This window comes from Microchirus variegatus, assembly GCF_963457635.1.
Source record: "Microchirus variegatus genome assembly, chromosome: 1".
Taxonomy (NCBI): Eukaryota; Metazoa; Chordata; class Actinopteri; order Pleuronectiformes; family Soleidae; genus Microchirus; species Microchirus variegatus.
Window position 1 is genome coordinate 31,764,113 of NC_139802.1, and position 17,552 is coordinate 31,781,664.

Below are 17,552 nucleotides of genomic sequence, written 5' to 3' on the forward strand. Positions count from 1 at the left end.
CCTTAGGTGAGGTAAGTGAATAAAATCTGTTGTCCGAGATCGACAAGTATCTGGTTTTAAAGACTTAGATTAGAGAGAGAAAGAGAACTCTGACATTAATATGTTTGTTTCTTGGTTCGTACCTCATCCACCTGGTGCCAGGAAGAAATTGATCTGGACATAGCTATTAAATATCCAGAAATAACCAAGTGATCCCAAAAATTAAACTTTTTAAGTGCCTTTATCGGTAATTCAGCTCCATAAAGGTCCTTTGGCCCTGCATGTACTTTATAATTTCTCTTCAGACAGTTTTAGTTGATTGTTATGACACTGCGCAAACAACTGTGAACTTGTGGATGCATGACATCTGTTGTGACCTGAGCGCTTGAAGGTGGGATTCATCCATGCAGCAGCAGCAGCAGCAGCAGCATCCTGACCCTCACTGTGAACGCCTTGCTCTTATAGCTCCTCCCTTGTCTATATAGTTTCTAGTTAAGCTGGACTTCCATCAGATTACTCCCTCACTGAATCCTCTTGTTTCACACAGCCTTGCAAAACATAATAAGAAGAGGATGCTGGCGTCGTCTCTGTGGATTATTTTCCTCCTCAGCTCCAGCGTGTGCGCCAGGAAGCAGCAGCAGCATCAGCAGCAGCAGCAGCAGCACGCAAAGCTGGCTGATGATGATGAGGATGATGACGGTGAGTCCTGGCCGGAGAGTGTGTCCAGGGCGAGGTGTGCGTCCCGGTGTCTGAGTCTGCACAGCGTCGCTGCGCTCTCCACATCGCTGCAGGTAAGGACGTGGATCATGGCACCGGCGCGGTGCGCACGGCGCGCACGGCTTATGCAGCGCTTTGTCACTGCAGGGCAATCACGCGCAGCTGTAGCCACAGAGATTTAGTGATTGTTGTGCCCAAGCATTTGTGATGCTTTGTAGCTCATTTTTTAAAAGCCGTTAAATAGAATCATAATAAATCTGTGAACTCAAATGAATTCAGGCAGAGTTTTAAAGGGCCAAATCAACTCAGAGAGAGTTTTCACACCTGCTTTGCATGATTGGTTGTGCTTTTTGTTTGTATCTGTTTACACAGCACAATCACCACATTCAATGTGATTCATGCTATTATTTTAAAAAGTGGAATAACGTACTTTAAACGCTTAAAAGCTCACTAAAACACACTGAAATCACTTTAGTGAGGAGCTTAAATTAGACTCTTATATAATCATGATGTGAATGTTTTCGATGGATGCAGGCTCCCCCTAGTGGCACAAGGCAGCTTTTCCATGTCGCATATTAATACATTTTGTATTTCTGATTATCACGATATCACGTCGTCTCATTTTTATGTTGCACAGTATTGGTCATTCTTATTTTAAGTACAGTTAAAGCAGGTGCGATGTTAACCGAGAGTCGTCATGTGACCTCCCTGGACTATTTTCATAACTTTACAGAGTGGGAAAAATATGAAGTTATGCACAGCATGATGATGCCTGTCATGAAATCATTTTTAAAATGCTAAGATAACACCAAAAAAATTAGTTTAATACTGTCTAAAAAAAAAAAAGAAGATGACAATTTGTGTAATAGTTCCACAGTAAATGATACTGCTTGTTCTCATCATCATGGTGTAAATCGCATGTGTCAAACTCAAGGCCCAGGGACCAGATGTGGCCCACCACATCATTATATGTGGCCCTGGAGTGATTAATTGGTCTTAAAAAATCTGTGTTAAAATAGGTCTATGCTGCTTTAAGGCGTGTGTTGACCATAAACTACATTTCCCACAATGCATGGCGATTGCGTTACCCGCAAAGTGACGGCATCCCGCCACTAAATCGCAGTGTATCATTGTATATGCATCATGCGACGAGTGAAATTGAATAAGTAATAAAATACAGGAAGTTATTTAGCAATATGTTACGGAGTAGTTACCTTTATTTTACATTATATTTGGTTACATTTAGTTATATTTGTTCTATATATATGACAGTTACATCTGGCCCTTTGGGGATAACAGTTATGCTGATGTGGCCCACAGTGAAAATAAGTTTGACACCCCTGCACTAGTGGCACAAGGCAGCTCTTCCAAGTTGCATATTAATGCTTTTTGTATTTCTGATTATCCCGATATCACAATGCTGTCGTCTGATTTTTATGTTACACTGTATTGGTAATTTTACTGTACTGGACGTTTTTCATAACTTATATAACAGTATGGGGGAAAAATATGAAGTTATGCACAGCATGATGATGCCTGTCATGAATAAGTCTACAAGATTTTTAGAAGATAACACCAAAAAAGTTTAATTTAATACTATCTTAAAAAAAAGGAATATGAATTAGTTTTATGACAATTTGTGGAATAGTTCCACAGCAAATGATGTGGCTTGTTCTCATCATCATGGTGTAGATCATAGTTTACACACTGTGTCCTCTGAGTAATGGCACAGCCTTCTTCCGTCACTTAGACCAATGATAATCCCAGACGATGATGGTTCAGTCCTCAGATTGTGAGCTCATACCAAACTGCTCCCAGCGTCCTTACATGTCATCACTGCTGAGACTTTGTGCTCAGTTATAGTCCTGAAGAAGTCGAGGAAGCGAGACCTTCACTCACACTAATCTGCAGCCCCCGAGGAGACGAGATATACACTCGGCTCTCCATCGATCACGCTCTATTTATTTATTGACGGAACAAAATGTCAGTGTCTGAAAGGTCGCATGCTCTCATCTCCAGTCACCACCGCCTGTACAACAGTCACTGTGTTGTTTGCTCTTCCAATATCTTCTTAATGTGGAATTATGAATCATTAAATAATGGGAAATCACTACAACTTTATTAATGAAAAATAAACAAATGAATAAGGCACAATTTGGACTTCTGTTACTGCAGCAGGGAATAATAGACAGAATAATGAAGAGACGATATTAACAGCAGCAGTAATGAATGAAAAGAAAAGAATAAAAAAGTCTCTTGTTGTCCTGATACAGAACATCGCACTTATGCAATTCAAAGTGTGAACCACTATCACACCACCTGCTCTGCTCTGAGCTGCTACATCCGAGCAAACCATAATGAAGCGGTTGAAATGTGCTTATTTCCACGTACATAAAATCAACAACAAACAAATGTGTTAATGTGTGCTTCTCTCTTTTGTTTCATCTCCTCCTCTGTAGAATAATGGATCCTTGGGCTGGTGTCAGAATCATAAGCAGTGTGCAAAGGTAAGTCACTTCTCACCTTTCGAAAATGTCCAAAACAACTGTTTCGGCTTCAGGTCGCAATAGCCTGTCGCTGACTTAATGCTTAAAGGGACAGTTCAAGTTTTTTTGAAGGGTGATTTTTATGAGGTCAGTGTCATTTTTCCACGACGTGGTCCCAGCTCGCCTCGCCTCAGGTGCATGAAACTGCAGTGACTTCGTTTTACACGCGACACACAAACAAGTGACGAGTGACTTGCAAAGCAGTTGTTCTCAGTGTAACTGAATCATTAGAATCAGTTATTGAAAAAGATTTGTTCAGTAAGTCCTCCATGACCAGAGCACAGAGGCAAATACAGGAGCAGGGTTTGTGATTGTGGTTGAAATCGCAGGCTTTCAGCAGGGCTGTCACTAAACACACCAGGCTCCTCTGTTAAATGATGAGATTTTAGACATTAACTTGGAAATTGTTGGAGATTAACACACATTTTTTAGGAATGTTAAGTCTTTTTAACTGCATTTAACGGCATTGTTCGGTTTGATTCTTGTGCCGGACGTCTTGCTCATGCCTCATTCCTGTGACGGCACTCTGACCAATCGTTGGCCGGAAGTCTGACGACATCACGCATAGTATCAGGTACTTAAAAAAAAGCACCAGGTGCCAGGTACTATCGCTTATGGAAAGGCAAAATAAACGTACCATGCGAGGCGAGTTGAGTCGAGGCGTGACGCACTAATGGAAAAGAGACTTTAGACATAGTCACATACCTGCACACCTTAATATCTATCGATAACTAAGTCTGTTTTTGTATGTTTTGATTATGTTCTCGGCCATTTCTGAACAAAATGGTCATTATGAACGACTCACTTTGTGTTTTAGCTGCAACATTAGCTGCTGGTCGACTGCTGCCACATTTGTTAAGTTGGCGTCAAGGCCACATTATACTTCTCCGACTGCGTAATGCGTTATCCGTCTGCGTCACCACGTAGACCGCTCGAGCCTTTATACTTCTGCGTCGTGGTGACGGATATGCGCTGCAATTTCCCAGTAGGGGTCGCTGCGCAAGGTTGTTGTGCTTTTGGCTACAGTGAGCAATGGCGTCCGAGGGAGAAAGACTTGTTGTTGTTGAAACAGTGGCCGTTTGTCAATTTTCTGTGTCCCGGAACGCAGTTTTAAGATAATTTGAGGCGAGAAATTGGCCATTTAGAGTCTAAACATGTGCTGTGTGTGTAAAGATATGACGTATTTATAGTTCGGCAGCGACGAAGTCGGCGGTGCTCAGCTCCGCCTCTGTCAGGACGCCCGGTGCGCACTGAGAGCCGGCACAGAGCAGCTTCGCTCGGCCTGTCCTGAGGACCAATCGCAGCTCTTGCCGTCTCTGTTGTCCCTTGACAGAGTGACGGACACAAAATATTCCCTGCAGCCGGAGACGACGCAGAGACTCTACAACAGGTTCTGCGTCGACGCAGAGGACTCTGCGTAACCTATGAAAAGCACTTTACGCAGAAGTATAAATTGGGCTTCACTTTTGAAGATCCAGAAATGGAGTGATTTCAAACACTAATTTCACAAAATGAAATCAGCCACGCTTGTGTAAAATCTGAGAGTTCCTCTATGGACTTTGGTACAGGGAGTGAACGGTTTACAAAGGGTTCGAGCCCTGGTTGGAACAAGGGTTTTTCTGCATGGAGTTTGCATGTTCTCCCTGTGTGTGCGTGGGTTTTCTCCGAGTTCTCCGGCTTCCTCCCACAGTCCAAAAACATGCAATATGGGGATGAGGTAAATTGGACACTCTAAATTGACTGTGAGAGTGAATGGTTGTTTGTCTCTATATGTGACCCTGCAATGGACTGACGATCTGTCCAGGGTGTACCCAGCCTATCGCCCTATGTCAGCTGAGATTGGCACAGCTTCCCCCCCAGTGTGACCCTCCTGTGGATCCTTATTTCTACATTTTAATGTTTGAACTCTGAATATGAAAATGTAGCAAGAAGAAACGCACAAACGGTTTCAGTCATAAAATGGAAATAAATGCCGCGCTTTAAAGCACCGCAGGGGTTCCCCATCGCTCACTTTGTCCTCCCAGACACTACAGCGTCTCTCTTCACTTATACATGCCCTTCACATCATCTGTGCATTTATAAATGTTTCATTTAGCTGATCAGAATAAAGACAGGGAAAAGCGTGGGCCTGTGATAAATCACTCTGCCTCCACCGTGCATATGGTGTGTGGACGTGTACCTGCTTCTGTCTGCAGGCAAACATGTCCGTGTTTGCGTGTGTGTTTGTTCCTGTAATAAATCACCGTGCTTTGTATGTGTGCGCACATGTAGATGTGTGTACGCGCCGATGCATGCGGGGGACACTGGTGGTTATTACTTATTTCTCAGCTCTTATCATTCATCACCAGACTTGGCCCTTTACTGTCAGACACGCTATACATCATATAGTGGTTTCCCCAGACGTGAATAAACGTGGTACATGTTTGGCAAGCTTGATCAGACATGGGACAATATAAGAATTTCCAATTTAATTCATGATATTATTGTGAAAATTAAAATTGCTCTAAAATACATTATGGATACAGAGGAAGTTTCAACTTCAATTTGCTATTAGAAAAAGGCTGTAAAACAAGCAGATATTAGAGATTTCATAGACTAAGATTTCGTTTTTTAACCCTTTATCACAGAGATCGTATCGCAGACGTCACGTTTCCGCAAGTGCATTTTCGGTTACCGTAATTCTGCAGCAGTTGTGCTATCGGAAAAAAATCCAGCAGTTTCTGAAAGCTGACAAGTTGCACATCAAAGCCAACATGGGTTTATTACGGTATATTTTTAATTGAGACAAAGAGGGGTTATTACGGCATAATTACCGTAATACCCCCATGTTGGTTTCAGCGTGCAACTTAAATTATCTGTATAATATATTATATAAGGTTATTTTTAAAGACTTGATATGTAAGCTATAGCATAACAATATTGGGTTGCCAGTCTCTGGTTGCCAGATTGGGGTCTGGTCGATAGATGTACGATGTTCTAAGCATATGTTTGCCACTTTTTCACACTTTCACACACCTTTTCTGACTGAAAACTGAACTTTGTGTCATGTTGTAAACCACTTAAAATCAGTGATTTTACTCGACCGCGCACACAGGAGTTGTTGATCGACTCTTGCCTTCAGAGGGTTCAATTTCAAATATTTTATTTTGTGGCGTCGGTCTTTGAAATCCTTTGTTCAGATTATTCGCAGTGATACGAACTTTGGCGAGCAGCAAGCGAGTTGACAGTAGACCAGCAGCTCCTGTGTCCCTGTGAGCTAAAAAATGACAATTTCCTCAATGGACTTTGGTGTGAGAGTAGAGTGGGAGTATTACACACTTTCAGTTTCCAGTTACAAAAGGATGTTGATGTAGTGACAAGATGAAGTGACAAACATATTCTTGAGATATTGCAGAGGGTGATTTTCATTGTGTGCACTTTGTAACTTTTAATGTGATAAAGATTTACTTTCTCACTCCGACAAATGAAGTTTCCCAAAGATATTCCTGGTGCCTTTCTGCAGACACCAGTGCGACGATATCGATTCATGGCCGTCCAGCTCCTCAGTTCAGACGAGCCTGATGAGAAGCTTGTCGTAGCTTGTTGTTACGCATCGCTTTTGGCTCGTGACCATTTGCCCCCCCCCCCCCCCCCCCCCCACTGTCTTCCTCGTGGACCCCTTGCGGTAACGAGAGCTTGTTAATCCTTCTGTCGCTATCTTCTCCAGGCAGACGGCCATTTTTGCGAGTGCCAGTGTTGATTAGCAACACGGCTCCCACACAGTCCACTTCATTTCAGCTCTTTAAAAAGAGTTTAAGATGGCACCGCTGTAGCATGAGAACCACGGAGGGACACGGAGGGACGCTGGTGTCTCAGCTTGCAACCTCGACAATTGGCATTGAGCGTTGTGTAACGAGCGGTCAGCAGTCATTAGTGGACTTCAATACTCCCTGAGCGGCCTCCCTGTGATGTTTGACTCAACGCCAGGCATTTTTTTCTTTCCTTTCTGTCTGTCTTCTACTCACAGTCACATTTTTAAACCATATACTTTTTACAAAGACAATGCAAGTTGCGAAAAACAAGAAGCAGCAGACAAACACTACAGGGTTTATTTCCTCTCCGAGGGCTTTGTCTGGGCAGCGAGACAAAAAAGGTCGAGCAGCAAAAAACAGCATTTCACATGGTCAGCAGAGAAGATGTCCCCTACATTATCTCTTGTTGCTCATGGAGGAGTGGTGCACAACTGCTGCCAAAACACACACACACACACACACACACACACACACACACACACACACACCGCTACTAAATAAACACAAGTCCTGTACACCCGACCTAAGAAATCAACTCGGACCCTGAACAAATTTCAGTTTGTGGAAGAAAAAAAATCTCTTGTCTTGCTACAAATAACGGACTGAGGTTTGTTTTCAAATCTCTCAACCGCATCACATCACAAAGTCCGACCCAGTCAGCTTTATTTGCGGTTTAGCGGAGAGGAATGCTTGATTTGAGCTCGAAATGGGGTGGAAAACTGACGCCGGCGTTCAACGGGAACGGCGCGATAGCGGGAACGTCAGTTTGGATTAGGTGACGAGTCCTCTGGAGGGGAGAGAGAGCAGAGAGATGGCAGCGCTGCCACAGGAATATCAGACATGCTTCAAGACCTTCTTCACTGTGCCGCCGCGGCGATAGTTGCTCTCCACAACAGTATCTGTGTGCATTTGAACGTAAGCCTCTTCAGACATCACTGGTCTGAGGCTCTGTAGACTCTGGAAATGTAGTACATGACAGTAAAGCAGTAAAGTAATGACGGGTCACAACAGCAGTGCAACTTATATGAGGAGAATTGGCACAAAATGTCTCTAGAATAAGAAAATGTGCTCATCTGTTCAGAATATTGCAGTGCAGGCCTGAGCTATTGAAATAAATAGGCAGTGAAATGTGCGGAAAAAGAACAAGCAACGAAATCTATTTTGATAAACAACAACATTTCCAGTCTGAACAGGCAACTTCACAGATAGATATTGTAGATATTTATAGATATTTTCCACAGCTCATACCAGGGGTTATTATTATAATAATAATAATTTTAATGACCAGATTGCAGTTCTACAGTTTACACTTATTGGTCTGTATCCAGTAATGTCCAATAAACATTTAACAATCTTAGTAGCTCCTGGATTAAAACTCAACTGTAATTCATTGCGGGCCACCAGAAATGTTTCTGTGGGCCGCCATTGGCTCGCGGGCCGCACTTTGAGAACCAATGGTTTATACAGTATCTTCTTTTAGAGGATCTGCCTGAATGGTCTAGAAAGAAATGTGGTGTAAAAATATAATTGCCGCTCAACAGGGCAGTCTTGGCTATATTAAGCATTATCATTCAACTGGATCGTGATTTTAATTAAATAATAATCAGTGCGCTATTACAGAAAATGCCTCCTCCTATCGGCTCAGTTAATTTTATTGTGAAATAATGGCGCAGACTGACAGATCTAATGGACTCCTGTCATACGGGCGTCACGTCTATTTAATATAAATGTGGGATTTGCCATACGAAGATTGTAATGTTAAACTGACTCATGACAGAAGGGTGGAAGGGTTGTGGTCTGGAAACAAGAGGGTTTGTGGTTTTAGAGTGATCTGTTTGCAAACTTGCCAGATAAATAGACAGGTAGGTCTCATTCGTCGAGCCTCACTTTTTTCCGTCTCTAAGAGAATCAAATTATCCAAACAAACCCCTGCGACATCTTCTCTGCAGATCTTCGTAAACACAAGTCGTGTTCAGGGTTTGGTCAGCGCTCGTCTAAAACTTTCCCAACAACTCTCCGCGTGTCCTTGTGCTGCCTCTGTAACATTTGCTCACCTCCCCACTGTTTCTCACTACAGCATGAAATTACACCAGTGCACGCTCCATCCCCTCCGCTGCCTCTGCTTACTGTACAGAGGCCACATTGTCCTCACAGACACTGGAACACCAGCTATACCAAACATTACATTTACACTCTCTTACTGGCAAGATAAGACCACGTTGAAATGTTTTTTTCCCCCCCTCCTCTGAGGACACTGAGGTCACATCTTTGGGTAAATGCTTTGGGATTTTGAGGAACACTTCGGGTGCTTTCTAACATGCATATACTGGCCCTTTATTAGTAAATATGAAGCATGTATTAACACGTTATGTATTAATTGTCATAATTGAGGTAGAATAAGATTATGTAGAATAAGGTGTTGATACGTGCTTTATGATAACTAATAAAGGGCCAGTATGTTACTTATATATGTTAGTGAGCACCTAGTTAATGGTGAATATGTGTTCTCTAATCTAAAGTGTTACAGAAGCTTCTAATGACAGAAACTTACCACAGTGCAAAGAACCATATAAGGTTCTTTGGCTTGTCCTCGTAGGAGAACCCTTTTTGGCTCCAGGTGGAACCTTTCTTCTGGAAAGGGTTTTTCAGAAGCAAATGGTTCCAGGTAGAACCTCAGCCTCTTGTAGAAGGACCCTTTTGGAACCCTTATTTCTAAGAGTGTAGACCTGCAGCTTCTGTGTCCCTGCTAGCTAAAATCACTGATTTCCTTAATGGACTTTGGTGCAGGAGAGAGAGCTGTTTACAAAGGTGACACTAAGTTTTCTGGTAGGATGTTAAATGGTGCATTAAAGCAGTGTACACTCTTAGTAATAAGGGTTCCAAAAGGGTCCTTCTTCTACAAGGGCTGAGGTTCTACCTGGAACTGTTTTCTTCTGAAAAACACTACACACTGGTAACACTAATGGTTCCAGTTAGAACCATTTTGATCCAGAGAACCATTTAAAACCCCTTTCCTGATTAAAGGGGTTTAAAAGGGGTCTAGGTGGAACCCTCGAAAAAGGGTTCTTCTATGAAGACAAGTTGAAGAACCTTATATGGTTCTACTTCGCACTTTTATATCGAGAAAATAATTGACAGATCAATCGTTTGGTCAATAAAATGTTTAAAAAACATTGATCAGCGTTTGTCAAACCTGGAAATGACGATGTTCTCGATGCCTCGTTTTGTCCACGAACCACAAAATTGTGATTTATTTGTCATGTGGAGCAAAGAAACACACATTTAAGATGTTAAAACAATCAGAAATCTTTTTTTAATCATGAAAAAAAAGCTTCCAACCTTCTTCTTCTTCTGTGACTCTTCTTCACGTCCACAGTGCCTGGAGCCCTGCAAAGATTCCTGGCAGATGAAGAAGAACAGGAGTAACTGCAGAGACCTTTGTGAGGTACAGTGCAACACAACACACTGGTCACACTGCATGCTTTCTGTTTGCGGGAAGACTTCGACAAAACAACCCCGGGGCGGAGACGCTCTGTGTGAGTGGCGTTATCGATCTGATGTAAGATCGAGTAAACGTGAGCTTGTTTTCACAAAGCGGAGGTGGAAGAGGAGGCAACAGTGGCCGCGACAAACAGCCCAGCATTGATGGATAAACAGAACAGTCAATCCTGATGAGCTCCTGTCTGCGAAGGTTTTTCAAAATAGCCTTTTTGAGTCTCTATTTATGACGTATGAGTGGAAGTGACTGAGAATTACAGAATCAGACAAGAAACTGATCGACTTCAGTGAGTAAAAAGAAAATTAATCCAGTTTTTATGTCTCTTGTCCAGACAATTTTATTCATGCTTTAATGTGATTTAGAATACATCGGATTGAGCTATGTTCAATCGGACTTTATATGTGTTTCAATAATTGATTTGATAAGCACTTTTTAATATTTCAAACCACCAGAATTACTTAGTACGTCTGCTAAATTCAGATCTGAATTTGTGTTCAGTTTTCCTGAAATGAAATTCTTTGCTTTGTCTAAATATAAGATAAGATATAAACAACATAAGATATGATGAATTCAGCCTGTATTAGTCCAACGTCAGGGATATTTGCAGCAAAACAGCAGCGCACATAGTAAAAACCTAAGGTAATAAATAGTGAGAATGTTTTCTAAACACTATAAAGATCTACATTCACAGTGATAATAACCCGTGTCCCTCCTCCAACCCTGTCCAGCGTGCGTTTCCCAGGAGGCACTGGGAGTGTGTGACCAGCTGCGAGTTCCTCCAGTCGGCGTTGGCGGTGAAGCAGGGCACCTGTCCGCCTCCAGACAGAGCCCGCGGTTTCGCCGCCGCCTGCGTCGAGAGCTGCGACCGCGACGGCGAGTGCTCGGCTCAGAGGAAGTGCTGCTCCAACGGCTGTGGCCACACCTGCCAGTCTCCGAAAGACCTTTACAAGGGTCAGTAACGCAGCGTTATATTAGCGCTCAATCTGGAGGCTCAAACTCAAATAATCTGAGCATCTAGTCTGGTCATTAGAGGCCGGTCAAATGAAAAAAATAGAATTATATCATGATATTCCATCATGATAATGCAATAACATTACATACACCTATTTTGTGGGAACTAATTAGTATTTTGTGTGCGCACGTTATACCTATTTAGTAGCCACAACGTATTATTTTGGCAGCCACGTGGCTCTGATCTGAGGGCCGCATCTGAAACTGTTTCCTTTTCAGCATCTCTTGTCCTCAAAATCCCATCTTTTGGTTCTCAAAGGAAAATCCTCTATAAGTTGATGTGAAATATATGTGTCTAATGTCGCTCCAACATTGCTATAAACCTAATACATGTGATAACACGACAATAACAAAGGCAGCTTACGCATGAAAAAAGACACACGCGGCACAGCCGTGACCGATCCATGTACATTGGTAATAACGGTTCGTAAATGGCTGTCGCAATGTCAGAAATGAAATGAACGTACCTTCATGTACCTTCAGGTTCTCCCCTGAAGCCGAGGAAAGAGCTGAGCTTTGGAGAACTCCTGCCCAGAGAGCTGGAGGTGCGTTGGTCTTCCCGCTTCAACGTCTCCGCTGAGCCGGTGGTCTACGTCCTGCAGAGGAGGTGGAACTTTGGCATCCAGCCCAGCGAGGACACCGCCACCTCCTGGCAGGGGGTTGCACAGGTTTCTTAACTCCGCGAGAAACATATCTTCGACAGTGACAAAACATTAGATTCTTGTTTTGACTGTTTTGTGAACATATTGTCTCTCTTTGAACCCTCGCAGACCACGGAGCAGAGAGTCAGGCTGACCGACATCCGACCGGGACGCTGGTACCAGTTCAGAGTGGCAGCTGTCAACACTCACGGCACCAGAGGTTTCACGACACCCAGCAAGCACATCCACTCCAGCAGAGGTCAGAGCGCCGTGTCCTGCACGAAGACATTAAACGACACAATATGAGTCAATATGAGGAAATAAGCAAGTGAAAGGCAGCAAAAAATATCCTGATAACAGTGAGTGTTGAAGCTCAACTTTTGTTTGTCAATTACAAACATATTTATTTACAGCGTTATTCTGCCCCTACTTCTATAATAAAACATATATTTAAATGTATTTTTGATCAATTTAACTTAAAGTGACTGTACTTAGATGTACATTGGTGCTTATTTGTTAACCTTTTTGAAAGTTTTATGGCTGAAATAACCATTAAATTATGATAAATACATATAGATATGCTTTTTTTTCATCTCTGGCTGGATGAATAATGTAACTTAAAATAGCTTCCAGATTTTATCAAGATTGATTCACTTAAAGGGCCACTTGACCCAAAACACGTCTCATATTCCCACAACAACAGAGGAAGTTGGGATTCAAAGTCACTTCCTTCAAAGAAAATAAAAGCCCTATACTGCTCTTTGTTGTGTTTCTGTCAAGTTTTATGAGTCAAAGAGCTGAAAAAATAACATAAAGAATACAAAAACAACTGGTCAAATTAAACAATCACAACTGCATCATAATGTTTCCTTATGTTCCCCTTCCAGACCCCTCCAGTCCTGCTGCTCCCACAGAACTGAGAGTGGCCAATATGAGCTTTGGCCCCAGCAGGATGGTGTCAGCCAGGCTCCAGTGGAGCATGCCCGCTGACCTCGACGTCCCCGTCCACCACTACAAGGTCGGCTGGAGCTGGACGGCCGTGGGGCACTTGTCTGCGTCATCCTCGACCAAGAGGAGGAAGACGGTCAGAGGGGTAAGGATGGATGTTAGCATGACGCTGCATTTAAACAATAATAACCACCATGAGTCTATGATAAATTTAACTTTGGTCAACACTTTAGATTAGAGAACACATATTCACCATTAACTAGGTGCTAACTATCATATATAAGTGGCATACTAACCCTTTATTAGTAATCATTAAGCACGTATTAACACCTTATTCTACATAACCTTATTCTACCTCTATTATGACATGAATTAAGATTTATCCTACATAAGGTGTTAATACATGCTTCATATTTACTAATAAAGGACTAGTATGCTACACTCTTAGAAATAAGGGTTCTAAAAGGGTCCTTCTACAAGGGCTGAGGTTCTACTTTGAACCATTTGCTTCTGAAAAACCTTTCCTGAATAAAGGGTTTTTCAAGGGTTCTTGGTGGAACCCTGCCAAAAAGGGTTTTCCTATGACAAGCCGAAGAACTTTATGTTTCTACTTAGCACTTTTATTTCTAAGAGTGTACTTATATGGATGTTATTAAGCACCTAGTTAATGGTGAATATGTGTTCCCTAATCTAAAGTGTTAACGAACTTTGCAATTAGCCGATTTTCCCTGCATTTTTAGCTTATGAGGTCACACAAGTTTCTGGTCTGCTGCTGCCTTGTTCGGTACATTTCTGCCACTGAGGTCGATCTAAAATAAAGTATTTCAACCACTGATGTAAGATAAACATAGTTGAACTTAGTGATGAAGGCAGCAGAGGATCAACGACCTCAGTGTAGCCTTGATTTAAAATTGTTGATTTTCTGAATGGACTTTGGTGTGGGAGAGTAACTTCAATTTCCGGAAAGTAAAAGCCGTATGTGAGGGAAAAAAAACATTTTTCTTAAGATATTTTAGACTCATGTAGGCTGAGGTTTCATGAGGTGAGCCTTTCATGAAGTGGATAAAATCATTTTTTTCTCCTGCCACGGGGTTGATTATTCCACTTTATGAACAAATGTTTTTGGCAGCTGATGGAAAAGGCATGAGAAAATGTCAGTGAAATTGTGTGTGTGTGTGTGTGTGTGTGTGTGTGTGTGTGCAGTGCGTGGTGGAGCTGGACAGCATGCAGCTTAATAGGAGCTACAGGGTGGAGGTCCAGGCTGTGTCCTACTGGGGACAAACTCAGCTCAAAGGACGTCGAGCCGTCCTCCACTTCACCACCCAGCGCAGTATGTCTTATTCCTCTTCAGCTTGACAACTCTATCGGTTAATTCAATTAACATGTGCACGCCAAAATGTCTCAAAGAGATCTCCCCTTCTGCTGCGAGGATTAATTCTTGGTCCTCGGAGTATCTTTAAAATTGCAGCGTGTAGAATTAGAGTCCCTGCAGTTCCTTTTGAATTTCTGATGGCATTTGAATGAATGACATTTGAAAGTTAAAGATATAAAGGACTGCTTCTTGATATGTAATTTAAATTTGCGAAAAAAAAAAAAAAAAACTCCTTGAACTTTTGATTCAAAACATGGCGGTCCCCTCTCAAAATGACATTACGATGAAAAGAGAAAATGTTCTCAACAATTACAGTAATGATTGTCTGTGTGGGTGCATCATTATGGAATAATGGAGGTGATTTGCATTAGTCATTTACAGAAAAAGATGGTTTTCCGGTAGTGTTCAAGATGAAAAGGTTAAAAAAAATAAAAAAATACTGTATGAACAAGTTAATTACATTTATAAATGTCACACTCATTGTCTTCTTTCTTTATTTTAAAGGAATCAGTTCTGCTCCAAGCAAACCCACAGGTGACGTCCTGGACGTGGGAACACCGTTCTACCAGGACGGACAGCTACGAGTTCACATTTACTGGCAGAGCAGCACTGGTATGTTTGTTTGTATTCTATTGTCTTTTATTCTACGTCAGTGCTGATTAATGTTGTTGTGGAAATTCTCTGTTGCTGGTGAAGAATGAAATAGAGGACTTCTGCTGGCCGGCAACTCCCCTTTCGCATTCCTCCAATAGACAAAGAGTCTGCCTTTCCAGAGCAGTGCCATGAGCTGTTGTTGTTTGTTGTTTGTGTAGATCCTTCTGTTGACTTCTACAAAGTCCAGTGGGGACCAGAATACTGTGGACACAACCAGACCAGACCCATGGAGAAGGCCAGCACACAGGTATGACACCAGGCAAAAGTGCATCCCTGGCCTTGTTTGGAGTCAAAGGTGATATTTTTTTTCTGTCTAGGAGAACTTCATCAGCGTGCACGGCCTCCTCTTCTCCTGCAAATATAAAGTCCTTCTCCAGCCATTCAGCAGGAAGAGTCGTCCTCTGGCAGAAAGCACCAGCTTCTTCACTCCTTCCTGTGCCAGCATCCAGGCCAAGAGTCCAAACCCTATCACCTGTGCTGGAGAGACATGTGAGACAACCGGAAGCTCAAGTGTTAGGAACTTGATGAGGTGCAGTTTAATGAAGTTCATTTTCTCTGCTTCAGCAGTGTCTCCTCAGAAGGTCCTCGTGAAGGCCGCTAACCTGACAGCAGCCTTCAAGCTGCAGGGAGACAACGTGACGGCCATCTTTAGCTGGGACTCGTCCGAGGCTCTGACACACCAGCAGCTGACGGGTTACCAGGTGACGTGGGCGGAGCTTGTCCCCACGAACCGCCACAACAAAAACAACAACAACAAGCTGCATCACAGCCTCATCTCCCAGTCCCAGATCCTGCCACCGGTCAGTACGAGACTTTAACACAGGCTTAGAGCTGTATTTTCCAGTTTTATGCATGTTTAAATCTATATTTTGCAGCTTTATGCATGTTTAGATCTGTATTTTCCAGTTGTATGCATGTTTAAATCTATATTTTGCAGCTTTATGCATGTTTAGATCTGTATTTTCCAGTTGTATGCATGTTTAAATCTATATTTTGCAGCTTTAGGCATGTTTAGATCTGTATGTTCCAGGTTTATGCAGATTCATATTAGTATTTTCCAGTTTTATGCATGTTTAAATCCATATTTTGCAGCTCTATGCATGTTTAGATCTATATTTTCCAGTTTTATACACATTCAGACTATCTATTTTCAAATGGATGCAGGTTTAGATCTGTATTTTTCAGCTTTATGCATGTTTAGATCTGTGTATTCCAATTTTACACGTTTGAATCTGAATTTCCAGCTTTTATGCAGAGCCAGATTTGTAATTTTCCCGTTTTATGCAAGTTCAGCTTTGCTTTTTCTGCTTTTATGCAGGTTTAGGTGAGGTTTCTATTTTCCCTCTCAGTTCACTGGGCCATCAAAAACTTGAAAATCTGTTTAGTCTGCAGCACCCCCAACAATTCTTTAAACCCCTTAAGCATTTTAAACATTAAACTGCTGCGTTTTCCTCTTTCTCCATCACCGCATTTTCTTTTTGTCTCCTCTTGTTCAGGACAGTAAAGTCGTGGTGGCGTCAGGCTTGAAACGTGCCAGTTTGTACAGGCTGGAGGTTCACGCCATTACAGCAGAGGGTGAAAGTCCTGCAACCAGCAGAAACTTCCAGACTCCTGGATACCAAAGTGCCACGAAGCACAGTAAGAAAATACAAAATAGGAACAAATGAAATAAAATATTTCATATCTTACACTGCTTATATTAATTCATTATTAGATTACGTGATTTCCAGAATAGATTAGTCCTGCATAAATCTGAGCAGAAGTCTAATCCACTGGAAAATCTCCTGTCAGGGTTGTACAAGACAAGATGCAGACATTTATAGTTACAAAAGCAAAATTAAATGTGATTACTTACAGCGCGGAAATACATCTCCAACTGTTTTTAAATGTGTTTGTATTTGCCCTCATCCAGGATCCAGGCTGAGGAAGCATCATCACAAACAGCCGAGCATAGAGAGACACTGAGTGGAGCGAACCAAACGCGGACTCCACAGATCGAGAGGACGAGTGCAGCATCTCTGCCCGCAGTATCTGTCGTCGACTGTTATTATTACAGCTGCGCCCGCTAGCTGTTATAAAAGTGGACTTTGCCTCCATCCATCCATCCATCTGCTCACAATTTGGTCGTCAGTTTTTGTGCTTTATCTTCAAATAGCGATAGAAAAATCCTTACACATGTACACCAAGTGAAAGTAAAAGCCCATTTCCATCAATTGGTGTACTTTTTTTGCAACCTGTGTAGTCTCCCCCTGGTGGCTATCCAATAATAAGTTTCTTTCCTGCTTAGACTCTAGGATCATCCACTTTTTATACACAGCCTATGGACTGCATGCAAGCCCCCACCACCATGTCTGTAAGTGTTGTCAGCGTCTCTGTGTTGTTCCTTTTCTGTCC

General features: G+C 42.3%; 1 protein-coding gene across 1 annotated transcript; it reads left to right on the forward strand.

Moving 5' to 3' along the window:
* Positions 1–551: 551 nt before the first annotated feature.
* Positions 552–17,123, forward strand: anos1a (anosmin 1a; the record flags this gene model as incomplete). Its single annotated transcript, XM_083900415.1, has 14 exons — positions 552–770; positions 3,156–3,203; positions 10,410–10,478; positions 11,261–11,483; positions 12,027–12,211; positions 12,314–12,443; positions 13,072–13,277; positions 14,336–14,462; positions 15,009–15,116; positions 15,317–15,405; positions 15,476–15,647; positions 15,723–15,958; positions 16,655–16,796; positions 17,071–17,123. 14 exons carry the CDS (start codon positions 552–554, stop codon positions 17,121–17,123), a joined length of 2,007 nt encoding a protein of 668 aa, XP_083756541.1.
* Between the last annotated feature and the right edge of the window lie 429 nt (positions 17,124–17,552).